The sequence below is a fragment of the Carassius auratus genome, chromosome 3 (genome assembly GCF_003368295.1).
Source record: "Carassius auratus strain Wakin chromosome 3, ASM336829v1, whole genome shotgun sequence".
Lineage (NCBI taxonomy): Eukaryota > Metazoa > Chordata > Actinopteri > Cypriniformes > Cyprinidae > Carassius > Carassius auratus.
This window is the reverse complement of record NC_039245.1, coordinates 4110775-4131622: the sequence shown is the minus strand read 5'-3', so window position 1 is coordinate 4131622 and position 20848 is coordinate 4110775. Positions and strand designations below refer to the sequence as shown.

Here is a 20848-nt window from a genome sequence, read left to right as displayed (position 1 = left end):
TCTCTATTTACACTCATAAGCTCTCAGCTGGGCTGTTGTTCATCACTTCACTTGATGAATTCTATTCACTTCTGTTCAGCAGTTCTCTCTCCTCATCCTATCTCCTTGTTGTTCACCATTCATTGTCCAGGTCTCTGTGGATGTGTGTTGGCACACATATATGTAATTAGTTATGATCAGCTGACTTTCTCAGACCACATTGCTAAAACTGTCAGATCCTGCAGATTTTCTTTATTAAACATCAAGAAGATCAAGCGCTTTCTTTCAGAACATGCTGCTTGTTAACAGGCTGGACTATTGCAATGCCCTCTTGGCAGGACTTCCAGACAGTTCTATCAAACCTTTACAATTAATCCAGATTAATTTTTAATGAACCAAAAATAATGCATGTCACACCTCTGTTCAGCAATTTTCCAATATCTGCTCGAATAAAATTCAAGGCATTAATGTTTGCCTACAAAACTACCACTGGCTCTGCACCCATTTACCTCAATTAATTACTTCAGACTTATGTGCCTCTAGAAGCTTGTGTTCTGCAAGTGAACATCGCCAAATAGTGCCATCCCAAAGAAGCACAGAATCACTTTCACAGACTTTTAAATTAAATGTTCCCTCCTCTCTATTCTAATTCTATTCTTTAAAAAAAACATGGCACTTTTAGACTCTATTTATCTACTGACAGTTTGTTTTCTTAAAAAAAAAAAAAAAACTAGCTTATCTAATCTATTTGTTTTATTTTTTATGTATTAAACAATTAACAAAAGCAACATCTTGCTCTATTCTTTTCCTGTTCTATCTTTTTATTTTATTTTTTTTCATTTTATTTTTATTTATTATATCATTTAAAAAACCTTCCTACTGTACCTGTACTGTGTTAAGCTGACTGAGACTTGTTATAGCACTTGTATATCATTGCTCTTTTGCTGATTTTGATTGCATCCATTGTCCTCATTTGTAAGTCTCTTTGGATAAAAGCGTCTGCTTAATGACTAAATGTAATCATAACTATATAGAGTGTTAATGAGCTTATTGGAGCACAGCAAACACACAGCATACTCTGACACACACACACACACACTCTCGCACACACACTCCTCAGGGGCCGCCACAGGGAAGGGTGAAATTAACATAATCTATCCTATTCATGCTCACATTCTCCTCTTTGTTTTCCGTAAATGAACTCTAACCCTTAACACCATGACTGTAAAACACCCCCATATACCATTCCCGCTTTACAAAGAACAATCAGATATGAAACTTTCACTAAACTGACAGAAGAGCAACAATGACGTGACACCAGTGATATATCATATCAGCAAGACCAACTGAGCCATTGATATTTGGCTAATTTGAGTGTATCAGCTAATAACCTTGTCTGCTTCACAGATTCACCAGTTGGTCAAGGTTTGGCTGGTTAGCGCAGCCCTAGCTAGATGCCATAGGCTAATTATTACACATTTTGGCAATTCATCCACAGGTGCAGGAAACGACCAATAAAGAGAGAGCCCTCTTTAATGTGTCCTTTTCCTTACAGTGTCCCTACTGTTCAAAGCTCCACTGATGTTCCCAGTGCACTCTGGGTAATCTATAATTCTCTGGATAAAAAACATCTGCCAAATGACAGAGAATAAAGGAAGCTCAGCACTTTTTTCTGGGGACCTACACAGTGCTGAAACAGGCACTTCTGTTTGATTGGTTCAGAGATTTGGGAATATAGCACGCACACACACACACACACACACACATATATATATACAGAGGAAGACAAATCTGAAATTAACTGTCACTCATGTGAGATGATGTATCTTGTCACACAAAACATGTCTATATATATATATATATATATATATATATATATATATATATATATATATATATATATATATATATATAGCAGTCAACATTTGAAATGGATCCAAAAAGTTAATCAAAGTTGTCATAAGACAAGAACGCATTTTGGTTTTAGTTATTTGGACAACTTGGACAAAGGTTTTGATAAATACAGTAAAACTGACAAGATACACATGAAATATATTTTAAAGTTTAATTTATTCCTGTGATGCAGTTTCAGCATCCATAATATGCTGATTTGCTGCTCACAAAATGTTTATTATTATCAATGTATAAAACAGTGCAGATTGTTTTTTTCTTTCGTGATTCTTTGTTCAACTTCAAAGTTCAAAAGAACAGCATTTATTTGAAATGGAAATCTTTTGTAACATTATAAATGTCTTTACTGTCAGTTTTAATCAATTTAATGAACACTTTCTGAATAAAAGTTTTCATTTCGTTAAAAAAATCTTAGTGACCACAAACGTTTGACCAACCGTGAATATTTAAAAGCCAATCCTGCCCCCTAGCGACACATACTATTTAGTGCAATCGCTCAAACAGATAGTGAGCTCCATATTCCAACAATGTAAAGTTTCGAAGTATCCTTATATTTTCTGAATAACTTAAAGGCATAACTCTAGATACTGTCAAGACAAGCATTTTTTTTTATAGCAGTCACATAGTAAACATATTTTTATTTTATGTTTAAAGCAATTTCATAAAACAAAATGTTCAAAACAAACATAAAAATGACAAATTTTCATTGTTTTTAGACGGTCTGAAGTTGATTCATTTCTTTCCATAGTTCAGTCCACTGTTCTGTATTTTGTCTAATTCAATCTGAGGCGCTCATACAAAGTCTTTCACAAATTAGAATGATTGTTTCATAATCGCATGACCATGTGCAATGCCATGGCGGCCGTGTCCGATATCACAGCCTATGTATTTGGTGAAGTCACATAATATAATGCTCTGCATGATCTTTATGGTCATAGTCAAACATGTCATTTCAAAGTTGAGAAACAACTGTTGTTGCACTGCATTTTCAGACCATATGTTGCATTACTCTTTACTTCTGTTCAAATTAACCGCATGGTCAGATAATTTTTTTATAATGATATTAAAGGCCATCTCTATTGTCATAAATAAAACTTAAATACTATGCAAAATGGTGTTTTAACAGTAAGCAAGAAAGTTTAAAGAGAAGAATTGTTTATAAGTGCTGAACTGGTGCCACCTAGTTGTGTAAAAAGCAATGGCATGTGAGTAAAGTTAGTATGGATATATGGAAGCACTGGTTATGGGTTATCAGTGGTGTGTGCTAAAACAAGAATCTCTATTACTATTCCTCATACTTAGGGATCTGAAACTCCTGAACCCAAATATTACACTTAAAAACTTTGAGGTGAGATCTTTTGAGTAAGCAATTGCATAAAAATGAACTAAAAACACATAGTAACATCCTATCAACCACCGTCGAACCCGGTATGTGATGAGTTTTGCACTGGCAAGCACTATTTACTTTCTTACATAATAGTTCACCCAAAAATGAAACATTTACTGAAAAGTTTGTTACTGAAAGTTAACTCATCCGCAAGCCATCCAAGATGATGATGAATTTGTTTCTACATTGGAACAAATTTGGAGAAATTTAGCATCACATCACTTGCTCACCAATGGATTCTCTTCAGTGAATCTCCAGTCTATAAAAACATAATCTCCTGTGAAGTGAAAATCTGTATGTTCGTAAGAAACAAATTCACCATTAAAATGCTTTTAATTGATTTCTTCATTTCACATGTTGTTAAATGATGGACTGGAGTCATTACTTGTGGGTTATTGTCATGTTTTTATCAGCTGTTTGGACTCTCATTCTGACGGCACCCATTCACTGCAGAGTAACTATTGGTAATATGATGTTACATTTCTGTATGATGTTACATATCTTGCATGGCCTGAGGATGAGTGAACTATTCCTTTAAAGGCAATATACAAAATATATACTGTTCCTTAAAACCCTAAGAAATACATGTATAAAGAATGTAATGGCAGCAATCTATACAACCAGACCCATTTGTGATCACATTTTGAGGTGAATTATTTGGCCAACCCATCCACAACACTAAGAATAAGCACAGATAATAGAACCAAGTTTATGTTTCATTCCTTGTACTGTTTGGATTCAGATTTTACGTGAGCTCATCATAGCGGCTGAGATCAAGAAAACAGTTACAGTGAGGTCAGACTTCCTGTTGGGCAGCTCTGTGTTCAACATGTGATTGTTCAACATGTGAGAGAGAGATACTGCACTGCTTGTGACAGGCTCATTCTCATGCACTTTCATCTGTCTATTTCTGTCCACAGTCTTTTTTTTTTTTTTTTTTTGGTTCTGCATCACTGAACTTCAAACATAGAATCGTTTCATTTGATGTGTAATTATTATGATTATCATTTTCAGATTTATCCACGAGGGACCTGAATTCTGACCCAGAGAACATCAAATTCAGCTGCACAAAAAAAAATAAAAAAATAAAAAACAGTCTCAGCAAATAACTTCAAAAGTGACAGTGCATTCTCATAGTCCGGAAGTTTTAAGTCAATGTGATTTTATTTTTGGGGGGGGGGGGGGGGGGGGGGCACTTTGCTCCCTTTTCTTTAAGCATAAATTCTCTCAGTCAGTTGTTGCCATAGCAGATTTGTTTTCCTAGGTGCTTTGAATCAGTTTGAACATATCCAGCATTATTGGCCCTGTTCGTTTAACTCCAGGTCTGAAACAAGACCTGCTTCTTCGGAGGGGGCGGAGTTAGTGCGGCTGTACCGAGCGCTGTCATAAGCGCCCGTGGAGCGGAAGCTCCACCTACGATACAGATAAATCCCTCCCACCACCAGAGCAATCAGAACGAGTGCTGCAACCAGGACCTGTGTTAATACATGGAGATGATCGACCGCAGCTGGAAGAAAGAGATATATTCAAACAAAACCTTCAAACCAACTTTTTGTTTTTCATGTTTTTCAACTTTGTCTAAATATTTAAGGTAAATAAATATGAGGTTAAAAATTATTATAACTTACACTGAACTTCAAGCTCTGCTGTGGATCCTATTAAAAAAAAAAAAAAAAAAAAAAAAAGAGGAAAATATTTTAGATTATAATTATATTAGGATTTCATCCTCATCTTTTTGTTCCATGAGGTCAACTTAGACAGGATTTTTTGGACAGTTCTCATCAGGCCATTTTCACCTGCTTAGAGCAATACTGTGCTTTTATTGCTGTGCCTTTCAGACTTCTATGCAAACCAGTTACTTTAAAATGATTTATGTGCTATTATTGTACTCATTCATTTTGAACACTGAACAACATTTTGACAGTTTCATGCTCCTAGTCACCCTGGTGTGCTAAAATAATAATAATAATAATAATAATAATAATAATAATAATAATAATAATAATAATAATAATAATATGAACTCATAATTTTACTCATAAGAATTTCTAGGGGTGCCAATAATTGTGCAAACTTGCATTTGAAAAAAATATATATATTTTTCACCCACATGCATTTGTTTTATTTAGTTGAAAGGTTTTTTGATGAAAGATTAAAAAGATTAAATATGCAAAAAAAATTCACAGCCACCTTTGCCAATTTTAGTGGAGGGCTCTTCATGTGACTTTCCATACCTCGTGGACGTTTACAGATGACTCCATGTGTGCCATTTTTGCAGGAGCCGGGGCTCCAGAGGCCTGTGTTGCTCTGAACCCAGAAGCAGCTGTTGGCTGTCAGCATGCTCAGATTAGCGTCCTGCTGCTCCCAGTTACTGTAGTCTACTACTTGACTGTCTGACCACTCCAGACTGCCTTCTGTGGAATCAAACACATACACACAGGTCTAGATAAATGAGATCCAAATTGCAGGTTAATAAAAGAAACAAGTGTTATTCATTTAACTTGCCTTTGGTGTTAAAGATCATTCCAAGCCAAGCTCCGTGGACCTGTTGTTGAAAACTCTGCATGTGCTCCCATACAAAACTGTTCTCATTTTCATCTAATATTGACAACAGTTTAGCACCCACTGAGAAAGGAAAAAACAAGATTACTTAAGTATAATGTGTGTAATATGTTCCTCTGCCTGTATGTGATGTTACCTTTGTTACACATGCGTATGGCCTCGTGTTTAAATTTTAGTTCGTGGAGGATGAACGAGTAGCAGTGATTTCTGAAAGGAACCCAGGACCAATTACCTACAGGCTCTGGGCAAAAACCTGGATATATCCACCTGTGGTCTATCCTTCTCTCTGACACAGGGACAGAACAGAAGCACAACATTCTATTACAACACCCCTGCAAAATATTTTTGCAAAAATAACTCCTCAGACAGATCCAAGCATACGCAGGTTATCTAAAATAGAATACGGAGCATAATGCACTGTATAAACCATTACAGTTATTGTTAACTTCAACTAAAACTTCTAAAAATAATTTCTGGTCATTTAAGTTGAAATAAAATAAATATGAACATTAGATGAAAGACTTGAACTTAAAAAGAAAATTAGATGTTCTTATAATGTATGAGAATGTTATAATAATATATAAATAATTCTAAAATAAATCTGGTATACACTGAATATTACCTGTTATTATTTAAAACGGCATAGAAAACCTGTGTCCCAATTAAATAATTAGTCAACCTTGGATGACTACTGCAAATTTCAACTAGTGTTGTAGGCTACTTGGTTTGGAAATTCAATGCAAACACAAAACGTACATACTGCATGCCACACAAACAGAAGCATACTCTAACATTTTCCTACCCGTGTTAATTTCACAGATGGCGTTTAATTTGGTATTGCAAGCAGCTGTGGCCCATTGGCCCTCAACGGTCATGTGACCACATCCATACATTTGATTAGGCTCTCCATCCCGCCAGTCACTGAATGTGAGCTCCTCTTCACCCAGCCATGTGTAGCTCTGAGCCTGGAAATACAAGAAGCTTTTGCTGAAGCTCTGACATGTCAGATGAAGAGACGTCCAACACACACACAATGTCTCACCCCGTCGTTGTGTAGTCCGATCCAGGAGGGTTTGCGGAGCGTGCTGAGGACGAGTGTGAGGTAGGCGTGCTGCCGAGGATCCCGCACCACTGCCAGTGTGCCATTAATGGAGTCACACAAATACAGTGCTCCACGCCAGTCCAGAGGCTTCTGCAAAATCCAGTACTGCATGCCATCAAATACTAATGCACCATCTAATGATGGGGGAAGAAGGTCCACACCAGGGGGCAAGGTAGGGTCTGGAAACACATGCACATGGGCTATTTTAGTGGTTCAGGGTATATTATAACAATGCATATTTTTGTGAGCCTGTGAATTTGAGATATCCCTGTACCTTTATCTTTCATGCAGACGAAGCCGTGTTTCTCTGCATCACACCTGTGAGACGCCCACATGCCCATCATTTGGGGAGGACTTCCATGGAGAAGCACTATGCAGTTACCCTAATGGCACACACACGCACGCACTCAGACTGACTGGTGGATGGCTGGATTTATAAATGATAGATATGTAGACAGACAGATCCAGTACCGGGCTTTTCATTTGTCTGTTGTCCACTGGTTCTCCGGGGGCCCAGTTAGTGTAGCTAAGCAAACCAGGTTCAAACCACGTGAACTGAGCCTGTGATCCTGAGGTGAGCCCCACCCACACATGGAAACTGCTGTTGGGCAGCAGAGTCACAAGGAACGCTGAAGAGAGAGAAAGAAATAGATCAAATGCATACAGTAGCTTAGTCAGTTTCCATTCACACAAGATAATGCAAACAAACTGAGGGCAGTACGTGCCACACACATTGGAGCATGTCAGTCCCAATATTCCTGAAAGTTGTCTCTTAATCTTATACTTTCACATTTTTGGTTATTTTTCTTTTTTGAAGTGTGAACTCTCAGTTTAATGTAACTTAGCTTCCCTTCTGTGGTGTGTGTGTCATGAGTTTGATTTACCCTGAACTCTGTGGTTGGGCACTGTCACTAGCGTGGCTCTATGTGTCAGACACATGTTGGATGCAGATTCCCAAGTGCTACGACTCGACAGCTCCTCTCCAAACACCTTATAACACTGTTAAAACGAGGGAAAAGACGGAATTCAGAGATTACTGTCATAAGAAATTGTGCAACATGAACATTTTTTTTTTTTTGCTAGAACTGTATTTTCTAACAAAGTTTCCCTTTAGTCTGCCATTACCAATCACTCAGATATTTACACCTCTCCAAAAAATCTGTCAAATATAGATAACTTTTCTTGATCTAATTTCTGACAAAATCAAGCATATTTATCAATGAATATCCAATTTAACATAGAAATATGTTACATTACAAACGTAAAATGAAATGTGTGACTTTAAAAGACATATGACTGGAATTACTTTAAGTCAATGTAATCTTAAATGTCTTAAAAATATATATTTACAGTTTGTAAAGGTTATACACCGTATGCAAAAAACTGATTATCTAAAAAGGTTCAAATTATCAGCAAAACTAAAATTTTTGCAAAAAAACAGTAGAAAAGGAAAACTTTGTTCCAGCCTTGCAAGTGTAATAATGTATACAAGCGGATGGCGGTAGGAGTGAATTTTCACCTTGTGTAGAAAAGGACTCCAGCCCCGGGAGCAGCCAGCAGGCATGAGAGGAGGAGCAGGTGTGGGAGCGATGGTACCCATCACATTGACCCTTTTACACACATATGGCAGATCAATGTGACAGCTCTGGTCTGACCAGTCACCTGAGAGAACATTAAAGTAATTCACTAAACTCACTGCAGATCAATCACATATCATTCCCCAAAATAACTTCAAAATGCCTGAACATTAAATCTGTGCACTCTCTTTAAGTTTATTTAAAATGTGCAGTCAAAACCGGTGCATGTCAAATTCAAAGTGCCGATGACATATTTTCTGATTCTATATGTGTGTGTAAGAGTAACCAAACCTTTTGAAGCGGAGATTTGGGCACATTTGGGCTCTTTGGTGATTGGTTGAGGCTCTCCTAGTCCCCAGGACACATAATTGAGCACAGAATGATCAGACCACCTTAATCTCCCGTCGTTCTTAAAACTGTGTAAACCAATCCACCACAGTTCATTTTCTTTGCGGGACATCTGGACACAGTAAACATGCAATTCTTGGTTAGTACTGCAAAGACATTTCATACAGCATTAAGATTAAGTGCATATAGCCTTAATGGGGTCATATGATGATGCCAAACAAAGGAGTTTCACTTTCACACTGAAACACAGAGCTTCTCCACGAAATGGCGCCGGCGGCAACAGATAGAATAAAAGGTACTCGTTTATTATTTGTGTGAACGTGGGCAGCGTTATGCAAATCTTTCCACAGTGATGTAGACATGTGGGGGTGTGTTTAACCAAGTTGTTTTAGGGGGGTGTAGACAAGTCTTAATTTTGATAAAGAATATCTCTTTGGATTTGAGACTGTAGTCTTTGCAACTTTAAAGATATTCTTTATGCATGTAACATATGAGCAATTCATTCAATCATTGGTTCTGAATTAATGAATCATGGCTCGTTGAATCTAAAACAATGCACTTTCCTTGGCTAAAACCCAAAGCTTTTAGCCTCTGAACTCATGCATATAAACCAAACTCTCTAAAGCTAAATGACTGGCCTGGCGCCAGCATGGCTGGATTTAAATTGTTTATGACCCCCTTGAATGTTAACAGACATTCAACAGTCACTTTTGAGGAGCTTTCTGCACCTTTACACACGCACACACACACACACACACAAACGTTTCTTTACACTCATCATGTAAGTCATTACTAAGATGTGTTTGATAGGTTTGTGCTTTGCATAACTGGCTACACCTGTTAAGCGTTTCTCCTAATTAATGTTCTCAAATAGAGTCATGATTTTGTAACACTACCGCTGACCAGGTCATAAAACTTTATGACCCAACTGGGAGAAACAGGAAAGCCCAGCTCGCTGGAATACTTGTAAGAAAAGAGAAAAGTACCTTATTAAAATGTATTAACTGTATTTCCTTTTTATGCTTAGATGGATATCAAATTGGAGTATCTGCAATTTTATCGTGTGTTAATCAAACTTTAAATGTGTGTAATTCTGCATATGAATGTAAAATTATGTTTCTCCCACCTTTACCTGCCATTCTTGGTATCTGTTTAACCGTTTTGACTGAACCATTCATACATAGGAAATGTATGTAAAATGTATTATTCTGGAATTACCATCTTACTGGTGTCACGGAGCCACCAGTAACACCTGCCACACCATCAGAGTCCGATCACCCGACTCCGCCCATCCGCTCATTATCACCAGATTACTGAAGTCACCACACCTGCATCTGCTCATCACTGCCACTTCATAAGCCCTCAGCTCCTTTCACTCTCTGTCTGGTCTCGTCTGAGAAACACCGACTCTACTTCCTGAACCATTCTAAGAATCATCTGAAAACCTACCGTCTGATCATCCAGCTTACCTGCCACCGTCTGTCCTCAGTGTTCTGATCACGTAATACCTGCTTCTATCTCCAATATCTCATTAAACATCTACTTACCTGTATTCCCTGTTGTCTCTCTCTTCTGTCCGTGACAACTGGAATATAACTGCTGAATTCTGACAACACCATAATTCCCCCAGAGACAAAATAACTTTTTCCTGCTTCAGATCGTGGACGTTCATTGGTTGTTTGCGCGAACAGAGGCGTGAACCAGGAAGCTCTCATCGGCTTTTTCGTCTGAGCACTTTGTCCGAGCATTTCATCTGAGAGAACGTCTGTTTCGAGGGTTCCTTAGGAAGCTCTCATCTCCATTTTTCTTTTATTTCTTTACTAAGTTTATTCGGTAACACTTAAGAATACTGTTTCTTACTTAATACATTAATAAGGAATTATTAAAGAACTAACAGGTAATTATTCAGTAACACTTAACTCACTACTGTTAACTACTAAGAAAGATGTTAACTAGTCAGTATGTAATATAATTTTATGATTGTGTTAAGTAACAGTTAGCTAATCAGTAACTAATATATTCTGTGATACCTCCTGAATAACTACTATTAATTATCTACTAGTTAGCGTTCAAGAAAAATAACTATGAAGTAACTACTAATGAACAGTTATACACAAATAATTACTAAAATAATCAGGCTGTGGCCCACAAATCAAGTACTTGAGTAAAAGTACAGATACCCCAATAAAATATTACTCCAGTAAAATTATAAGTAGGCTTGTTAATTTTCAAAATTACTTGAAAAGGACAAGTACAAAGAACTACTACAGTAGCAACTTTGTTAAACTCCACTTATTAGCCTATAATGGAAATGAAATATGGATTTTGTTTGCTTCTAAATGTTTAACTTTTGATTATGAAAGGTTTGTTTAAATAGTTAAAATGTGGGCAGTATACATGTTAAAATAGGAATAAAATATGCTGTATTAAGAAATGTTCTCATCTAAAATAAACATTGTAAACCAGTTGTGTCGTGTATTTTACAAAGTTTATGATTACTTTTATAGGTTTTTTTTGTCAAAATGATGTAGTTTATTATTATTTACTAATAGGTTCACTTTAGAATACTGGTTCAGGTTCTAAGTAATTCCTGCAGAATTATCTGATAATTCTTTATTAATTACTAATGGGTTCTCTATGTTTTCACTTTAGAATAGGCCTAATGTTTCAGGTTTGAAATAAGTCCTGCAGAATTATCTGATAATTCTTTATTAATTACTAATGGGTTCTCTATGTTTTCACTTTAGAATAGGCCTAATGTTTCAGGTTTGAAATAAGTCCTTCAGAATTATTTGATAATTCTTTATTAATTACTAATTGGTTACCTGTATTTTCACTTTTCCTCAGGCTTTGCCTTACATACAGAAATTGAATTAATGGTAATGTGGTATATGCTGAGGAGGCAAACATACAGTACAATATATAAAATATAAAAACTAAAGGTGAGTTATCGCAAGGCACTGGAGTCATGGTGGGGTTCCTATTGGAAATTTATTGCATTTATTAATACTTCATTTTCATACTACTACTACTACTATTGCTAATAACATTTATATGAAAGGGTCACAATTCAATGAAATTGCGTATAACTGTTCATTAGTAGTTACTTCATATTAATTTTTCTTGAACCCTAACTAGTAGATTATTAATAGTAGTTCTTCAGGAGGTATCACAGAATATATTAGTTGTATATTATCTGTATTCCATTATGTCTTGTATTTGTTTTTACTGTTTGTATTGTTATACGCATATTTACTCTGTGTGAATCGTAGTTTGATGTATTATTAGTTCAATTATTAAAATCCAATATATATATATACATGATTGCTTCTGTCTAATATGCTCACATCACGAAGCCAATGAAATGTTTGGTCTTAGCTACAAAGCTTACTTGTTACTTTTCAGTAACCTAAATTTTATAAGGACAGGAGAATAGTTTCATGGCCAGAAACAATTTTCCTGGAATTATAAGAAGTGATAACTTTATTGAAAGTTGATAAGTTTATCTTACCGCCGTTTGCTGGACAAACCACTGTTCGATTTGCATTAATTCATTAAAGATATCACGATAATTGATATGAAGAATGGAATATTGACATATTAATGAGTAATTGATATATACAATTGACCCATTTTTCATCTTCAATAATTTTAATGTAACTGTCATATGAGATTGACATGAGAGTGCCTCTTAAAAAGGTACTGCAACAGCTTTTGTACCTCAGCTTTTTGGGTGAACTGATGGTCTAACTGTTGTTAATTTAATGTCCTAAGCATACCTTTTAAAGGCGAGTGTTTGGTTGTGTCTGCTATGTGTGCTTACCTTGCGTAAAGTGTTAACCAAAAACTGATTCTCCTTAGGAGAGTGCAAGGAGACCAGGGAGGCATCGAACCAAGAGCAGATCCTCTGAGCCTGGTTCCATGTGGAGCGATGTTTAAACATTTTATACTGGGCGTCCTCAAAATCAACCCACTCTAAACCAGTGTCTACACACACAAATGTAAAATAATGTCACATTATTATGTTTCAAAATGATTTTCAGCTCCAAACAAACTGGTGAAACTTTTTCTTTTGATAATATTAGAGTCTTATATTGTCAAAGGCAAAAGGAGTGCACTGCCACAGACCTTCATGGCTCTCAGGTTCCTCTTCCACCTTCCCTTTCGGTATTTTGCAGATCCAGTCTAGCTCAGACTCACAGTGTGATACCAGCCAGTTGCTGTCAGCCATGTTAGCTGCTCCACACTCAGCAGACCCATAATTCCCCCTGTCAAAGTTCTGATATGTCACCTGAAAGAAAAAAAAGGACTTTTAAATGTTAGAATCTCTAACAAAAAGCCGCTATTGTAGGTACAATGCTAAAGAAATGGAAGCACAAAACAAAACCATGCTACCATGGGCGTAGGTTTGCTTTTGAAAAGCATTTTATATATATATATATATATATATATATATATATATTAGGGCCGGGACTTTAACGCGTTAATTGAGATTAATTAATTACACAAAAAATAACGCGTTAACTAAGATTAATTAATTACAGAAAAAAAATCCTGCATTTTTAATAACTTATTTTTGCACCGCGGAACGTTTCTCACTGGATGAGTTTCGGCGGACAGATTATACTGGAGCACCAACTAGCGTTCGCATATCACCGCAGCAGCACATCGAGACTCAAGTATCACCTCAACGCAAAACATATAGCAGCTAGCGTGGACTTTACACTTTATGTTGAACTATGTATTATTTTGTTGTTGCAACTGGCACTTTATGTTGAACTCTTTATTGTTTTGGCCAAGGTTATTGAGAGTTGGACTTAGTATGTTATGGCCTCTGAAGCAACAGAGAGATGTTTTCTAATAGTCAGTGTTTCCAATGTTCTGAATGTAATTGACAGTATTGTGTTTTACTTAAAAAACACTTTACAGAAGGTTCCAGCACCTATAAGCTTCCTGAATATCTGAAATGTACTATTTCTAAATTATTTCTAAATATGCTATTGCTAGACTTCATGGCAAAAATTGCACTGGTCTGCTAGACTTGGTTGAACAAAAATAAACAATATTTTGTTGCTTAAGCTTATGTATTCAGTCATTATTCAATGGTATACTATAAATCCATGTGAAAAAAATTACTTCTCACTGTTCTCAGGTCAAATATTTATATGCGATTAAAATGCGATTAATTAATTACAAAGCCTCTAATTAATTAGATTAATTTTTTTAATCGAGTCCCGGCCCTAATATATATATATATATATATATTTTTTAAAGCAAATATTTTTTTTATGAACAATTAAGTTTTGGACTTCTGAAATGTAATTATTTTAATTAGAATTATTATATTATATTGCTTTTTAATTTATATACTGTTATTATAACTATAGTAACTGTAGTAGGACTGGCCATTGATTAAAATATGGGCTTTCAAATATTAATATGGGGGCGTTGGAGCCAAACAAAGGTTGACAACACCTGCTCTAAGGATATATAGTACAGTGTTTTCCAACTTATATGCATTTACTTATTTGTCTTATACAGTACATGTCCACAGCCCCATGGATAATGTTCAGAAATGTGTTCCTCTTAAAGCTGCAGTCAGTAACTTTGTGTTAAAAATGTACAAAATTTATATAAGTGAGTACAATATAATATATTTTCCGAACCGTGTTTTTGCTTGTCCTGAATCAGTATGGTACACCTGTAATAAGTGTTTATATTCAGATTATTTTAGGGTAGGTACTGCTGCGGAGTATCTGTGTGATTAACCATAGACATAGACAGAGACAAGTAGCTCTGGCTACAATGTTCTTCCGCAAGATGCACGCAATTCTGTTTTTTAACCGCTAGAGTGCCAAAGTTACGGACTGCAGCTTTAAAGGGGGGGTGAAATGCTATTTCATGCATACTGAGTTTTTTACACTGTTAAAGAGTTGGATTCCCATGCTAAACCAAAAGAGAAACAGCATTAAGGGACCAGTGGTTGGAGTTTATTTTTACAGAGCATCAACGGAGTTGTGCAAGTGTTTGTGTTTGTTCCCTGCATTTCGAAGATGCTTGTTTTACAAACAAGGCCCAGTTTGACGACGGATTTGCACATCGTTTATTTCTTAAGGATAATGCAGTCCCAACGAAAAAGGGTCACGATCGTGTGTTGGAAACGCATGCGGTGAGTAAAACTGCTTCAAATATCTCTGTGTTGTTAACTTAGCTATCAGCGCGTAAGCACATCAAGTAAACAACATGCGATGTTGTCATCAAACTGCACTTTCCACATGTACAGCTTAAAAAAAAAAAAAAGACGACAAAGTGGAACTTAGTCATTTTCCAAAACCGCTAAGCAAATATATACAGTTTCAGTACATACCACATAGAGACGTCGTTGCTGATGCTGCTCTTGTTAAATTTCAGCCTCTGAATCTGATTCTGGATCATAAATATACGCTGAATCTGACTGTTAGCCATGGTTTGTTTTGGATGATGGTTTTTTCCTCAAGGTAATGTCACAGCTTCCAAACGCTCTCAACGCAAAAGCCTACTCGCGCTCGTGATTCTTTAGCTCCGCCCACACGTCACGCCTCCAGCCAGTCGTGTTTTACCGGGAAAAATCGGTACAGACTATCTTTCTCTTATGAATATAATAAAACTAAAAACTGGAGTTATGAAGGATGCAGTACTACTCTATAGGTACTCAAGATTAACAGGATATTGAGTGAAAACGAGCATTTCACCCCCCCTTTAAATCATACTGAATATCATAAATAATTATGAACTATTATTAAAATAGCCATCAATGTTATCCAAATATTAATTATGAACACATACGCACTGGTGCAGTACAATGAAATACAATAAAAATATTATTTTAAGAAACTCACAGCTGATCCATCACTCCATGTCCAACTGTCACTATTCCTGCGGGAAATTCCAATCCAGAGCCAGTGCTGCTCATGATCCTCCGCCCCCCTACCCACACAGCCAATCAGAAGGCAGAGTTGTTAGACACTGCTATACCTTTAACATGCCCACAAGAAGCATCCGGTTCAAAGTCATAACTTATCTTAAACAAAACCTCAAAATATTCTGTCTAGGGGAATCTGAGAGTAAAAACTGATGAATAAAGGAAATTTGATTAATTCTCACACAAATCATGCCCTCTTTCATTACAAACACACACAGTGTTGCTTTAGGGCTGGATTTAAGAAACTTACCCAAAAGCTTCATGGATGATCTGGAAGACATAAGTCTCTTCCTCTGGTGTGCTGAAGCTGGCGAGCTGAGCTCCATGTTTCTGGCAGAACCTGTGAGCTTGAATCCAGGTCAATCTCTTCTCCAGCGCACCTGAATGAAAGACCTACAAAAGCACAGCGATGAGCTGACCTCACACCCCAGTCATTAACAATGACTTTTTATTCCCTGATAATTAAAGCCAATGAAAGTAATTTTCTTAACTGTAAAAAAAAAGTAAAATAAAATACAATTATTACAGCCATCAAAGAAAAAAGAAAGATTTTAATGCATCATTTGCTTTCTTGAGCATCAGTGAATTTTTGCAGCTTTTGTAATAGTTGTGCATGAGTCCTTCAATTGTCCTCAGTGTGAAAAGATGGATCTCAAAATCATATAGCCACAGCTGGAAAACAAATATGCAGAAGATGCAGGAAAACCAAAGAATGTGCAGGACCAGGTGGATTTTTTTCTGAAGAACAGTTTCTAAAGTGGGAAGTTGAACTGCTCAGGACAAACAAGGGACTCATGAAGAACTATGACAAAACATGAAAACAGTCATTGATCATCCAGGTATCAGCACAGAGAATTAAGAATCAACTTTTGAACAGGTTAATAAAAAAAAAATTAAAATCATAAAAATTATTTAGTTTTGTGGACTATATGTAAACATCTGTTATGTGAAGTAGCTTATTCATGACAGTACTAAATACAATAAAAAAAAGGAAATTTTTTATAATGATTAACATTTGAATATGTATTTTTTTTATCTACAAAAGATATGCAAACTTTTGAACAGAACTGTATGTTAAAATAGAGCATACAAAAATAAATTATATTAAATTTATATTAAATTTTCTATAGCTGACATTTCCACCATGTTTAATCTTAAATGTTTAAATTGTTGCTATTCGGTTGTTAAGTGATGACGTAAGAAGCGCCGTTTCCGGGTCCAAGCCTCAACTCACTTCACTTGAGAATACGAACTCAGCAGACGTTTATGAGCACTGTTTATTCATATTAATAATTTAAGCTAAACGCTTTCAAACCTATGGTATACACTACAGTCTCCGTGCCCACAGCATCCCAAACACAAATAATTTTTATATATATTTTTTATTTTTATATTTTCATTGTCTGGCTATCTGGGACTTTGGTATGGAGTTAAATGTTACGATTATAAATTTTTCGCTAGTATTCTATAACATTGTGAGTTTATATTAGCACCTTTTGTTGTTTTCTCGTTGTAACGGATAGAGCATTTGGACACGGAAGCGCTGCTATGTGACGTCAGACTTAACAAGCGAATAATATAAAAATACACTTATCAGTAAATCATGATATAGATTTTTATAATATCTTAATATCTTCATACTTTATAGTCACATTCAGCAGATTAGAGTGATAATACTGTTTATATTTTGCAACAATACAAGCAATAAAGCACTTAAGATTTGCTTTATAGTAAGTACAGTACACTGGGGATAAAGTAGATACAATTGGATATAATATAAATTATATATATATATATATACACACACACACATTTATTTTGATGAGCTGGGTGTTGCTGAATCTCTGTGTATAAATCTGGATATAATATAATTATATACACATTCATAAAAAGAGCTGGGTAATAATATGATTCATATTTTGCAATGATATATTTTAATTACTGATCCGTAGTTTCAATTCAAATTGGAATTTAGAAAATCTTTTAGATTTAGAATTTTGCACAGTTCAACTCAACACAAACAGACCCACCTTGTAGCAGTAGCGGAACTTATCAGTGCTTTTCCATCCTGATGGGCATGCTCCTGTTAGGGAGGGTGTAGGCTGGGGTACAGGAGGGCTGGGTATGAAAGAGTCCTGATTCTGTTTGCAGATGTATTTGGAGCGGACACTGGCACAGTCCTTCACCTCCCACAGACCCACGGCCTGCCCTGCCACCATCACCACACAGCCTGCCTTTATCTGTGCTGCAACACCAAAGACAAAAAGCAGGTTCATCTTTAGCATTTTTATGGCTTAGCACCAAATGACAAAGGGAATGATTTATAGACACAAACTATTCAGGAGCACACATGATCATGTCATACACCTGGCTCATCTCTGTTCCAGTTGGTGTATGTGAGCTCCTCTCCTGTTATCCAGCGGAAAGTGCTGAAGTTGTTGTCATTATACAAGCCAAGCCAGAACTGATCGTCAGATCGTCCAAACACCAGGGTGTTAACAAAGGCCTGCTCAAACCTGGAAACAAGCACATATGTTGCTCATAAGTTACTTCATAATCCATCAGTTTCGGGAAAAAATAAATACAAATCCTGTCCATGTTGCAAGGCTTGTGTGCTGTACCTGTTATTAATAATGACGAGTGTAGCATTGTTACTAGTGCACACTCCTTTTGCATCATTAAAGGTTAGAGATTCTTCTCCAACCTTGAAACAGGAAGGACTGTGCCATCTCCAACCCTGAAGAGATTCACCAGAAAGAGAAAGAAAAAAAGAAGTGTTCTATGTTGTAATGCATTATATTGTCCTTGCTTGAAAAAAATATTAATTGGTAAATGTTTCAGTTCAGCACATGTTTTAGTCTAGTTATTTTAGATTAGATTATTGTTAGATTATTATTCTTTATTTTAGTTAACATTTTCTAATTAAATGCGTGAACGAACACCAATCTGGATAAACCAGTCTGGACTAGCAATGAATTCATGCTGGTCTAAAAGCTGGTTCTGTAAGTAGGTGAAATTGACCTATATAAATTAGACCAATGGCAAAACAATCAAATTAATTAAAATAATTATCAAGATTATCAAGCACAGAAATGGTAAAGAGAACATATTTCAAGTGCAGGAAGTGAGCTCTAGAAAGTTCAAATAGATTATTGAATTTTTAATTCTGAAAATGTGTGTGAAATGTTTTCACACAAAGAACTATGTTGAATTAAAATGTAAGCACTGTTAATGCGATGCATTCTTTTTTTCAGATAGCACATTTCATCATGCTTTTTTTGCTTCAAAGACATTGGTCATCATTTTTCTTCCACGGTCTATGTCAAAAACAGCTGAAATGGTCTACAAAGGAAGTTTGAATGGAGCTAAATTAACTAACAGAAAATTGTGGAGAAGAAAAATAAAAAGTAGTAATATAATATATTTGAAAGAATTGTAACCATATATGAAGTTGATGAGGCATGCATTACTTTTACTATTTACTCTTTCACTATTTTTATTCTGTTTCATTTGTGATTAACACAACACCTTAAACCTAAATATTCAATTTGGACAAATAACATTTGTGTTATCTCAAATTAATTGGTTCATTAAAGATACGTATACAATTAATTATATGAACTGTAGGTCTTTCTTTCTTTCTTTGTATTTATTTTTATTTATTTAATTTTTTTTGCTTGGTGGTCAATAATACATAGGGGGGAAAAGGCATAGACCTACATTACAGGACCTGAATCTTATCTCTGACAGCAACCACCCAGAACACCCAAGCAACATGCTAAAATATTCAGAATCAGAAATCAGAACACTTTACAACCAAACAGCAAAGCCCTGGAATCCCACAGTACCTAAGTTTCACATAAGTGAGACCAGTTTTATTCAGGTAAAAAATTAACTTAGTCAAACAGATGGTTTCCACAAGCTTTAGGGTATCCACAAAGTAACCTCTGAACTCCAACATAGGTGATGGAATCCAGGGTCACAGCTCTTATTTAACAGATGCCTTTTACCTGGGTCACAGCAAAGTAACAGCAACAACGCACAGCTTATTTAAAACAAAGAGGGTTTCATGTAGATCTGCTGTAGGCCTGGATAAATTGTATGGAGGGACGACATATGTTATGCAATGAGAATGCCAATAATGCTTTATGCAGAGAGGAAGAGAAACACAGAAAGTGTATAGGGGGAGAAATCCAGCTAAACAGAAGTAACAAACAGAAAACTGCAAGAGCTGCAGAGAACAAAATAAGGAAGGGTAATTAGTGGATTAAAGCTAATGAAAAATGAAGAACAACAAAGAGGAATGATAAACAAAAGGAGAGAGCCAACAGAGTGAAAAGCCAGGGTGATTTACCCGTTTGCAGCCGTGGTCATCAATCCGGTCGTCAGCTTTCTGAGCTGCTTTCTTACAGATCGAGGGCAGCGAGTAATTACATGGGCGATCACTCCAGCGGCCCTCCTACAAACACACACATACTGTATAATGAGGGGTTATCATTATGAAGCTGCTGTACATTTAGACTTTTAGTATCACTGTCTTATTTATGAGTATAAAGAAAAGCAGATTCATATCAATTAACATCATTCTGACAGTTCTACAGGGATAAGGTTTGCTACCAAACACATTCTGCATTAACTGTACACTCAAACTCACAAACTTCACGTAAACTATTTTTTAGAACACATCTTTCTATTTCACCCTAAAATTATAGTTTTGCCATGATATACATTTTTATATAATAATTTTTATTAGTGCTGTCAATGGCTTAAAAAAAATACCTAATTATTTGCACATTTTCTTCAGAGATTTTACACGATTAAACCCACCTAACATTAAAGTTATTAAACATATTTTTATGTTGCAATAATTTCACATTCAGTCTTTAAATGAATGCAGAAACAACATAAAGAGAGTATATATTAAATATTTGTTTAATGGTATCTTTTTTATGAATGAGGGTGAGTGTCATGTCCAAGGACGTATGTTTTGTTTTCTCCCCGTTTCTTCCTCTACTCCTTTA

General features: G+C 35.9%; 1 protein-coding gene across 1 annotated transcript in view; it reads right to left on the bottom strand.

Annotated features, from left to right (window-relative positions):
* Window positions 1-4458: 4458 nt before the first annotated feature.
* LOC113044131 (C-type mannose receptor 2-like) overlaps window positions 4459-20848 on the bottom strand; it is a 30992-nt gene continuing 14602 nt past the window's right edge. Inside the window, exons 8-27 of the mRNA XM_026203764.1 lie at window positions 20182-20286; window positions 18449-18564; window positions 18195-18343; window positions 17858-18072; window positions 16078-16220; window positions 15745-15832; window positions 12995-13157; window positions 12690-12853; window positions 8810-8978; window positions 8461-8603; window positions 7826-7940; window positions 7413-7570; window positions 7216-7324; window positions 6882-7120; window positions 6642-6804; window positions 5976-6125; window positions 5783-5902; window positions 5512-5691; window positions 4906-4932; window positions 4459-4784 (exon numbers count right to left, since the gene is read on the bottom strand). Of these exons, the coding sequence (XP_026059549.1) occupies window positions 4573-4784; window positions 4906-4932; window positions 5512-5691; window positions 5783-5902; window positions 5976-6125; window positions 6642-6804; window positions 6882-7120; window positions 7216-7324; window positions 7413-7570; window positions 7826-7940; window positions 8461-8603; window positions 8810-8978; window positions 12690-12853; window positions 12995-13157; window positions 15745-15832; window positions 16078-16220; window positions 17858-18072; window positions 18195-18343; window positions 18449-18564; window positions 20182-20286 (2928 nt within the window). The 3' untranslated portion in view covers window positions 4459-4572. The remainder of the gene's footprint in view (window positions 4785-4905; window positions 4933-5511; window positions 5692-5782; window positions 5903-5975; window positions 6126-6641; window positions 6805-6881; window positions 7121-7215; window positions 7325-7412; window positions 7571-7825; window positions 7941-8460; window positions 8604-8809; window positions 8979-12689; window positions 12854-12994; window positions 13158-15744; window positions 15833-16077; window positions 16221-17857; window positions 18073-18194; window positions 18344-18448; window positions 18565-20181; window positions 20287-20848) is intronic.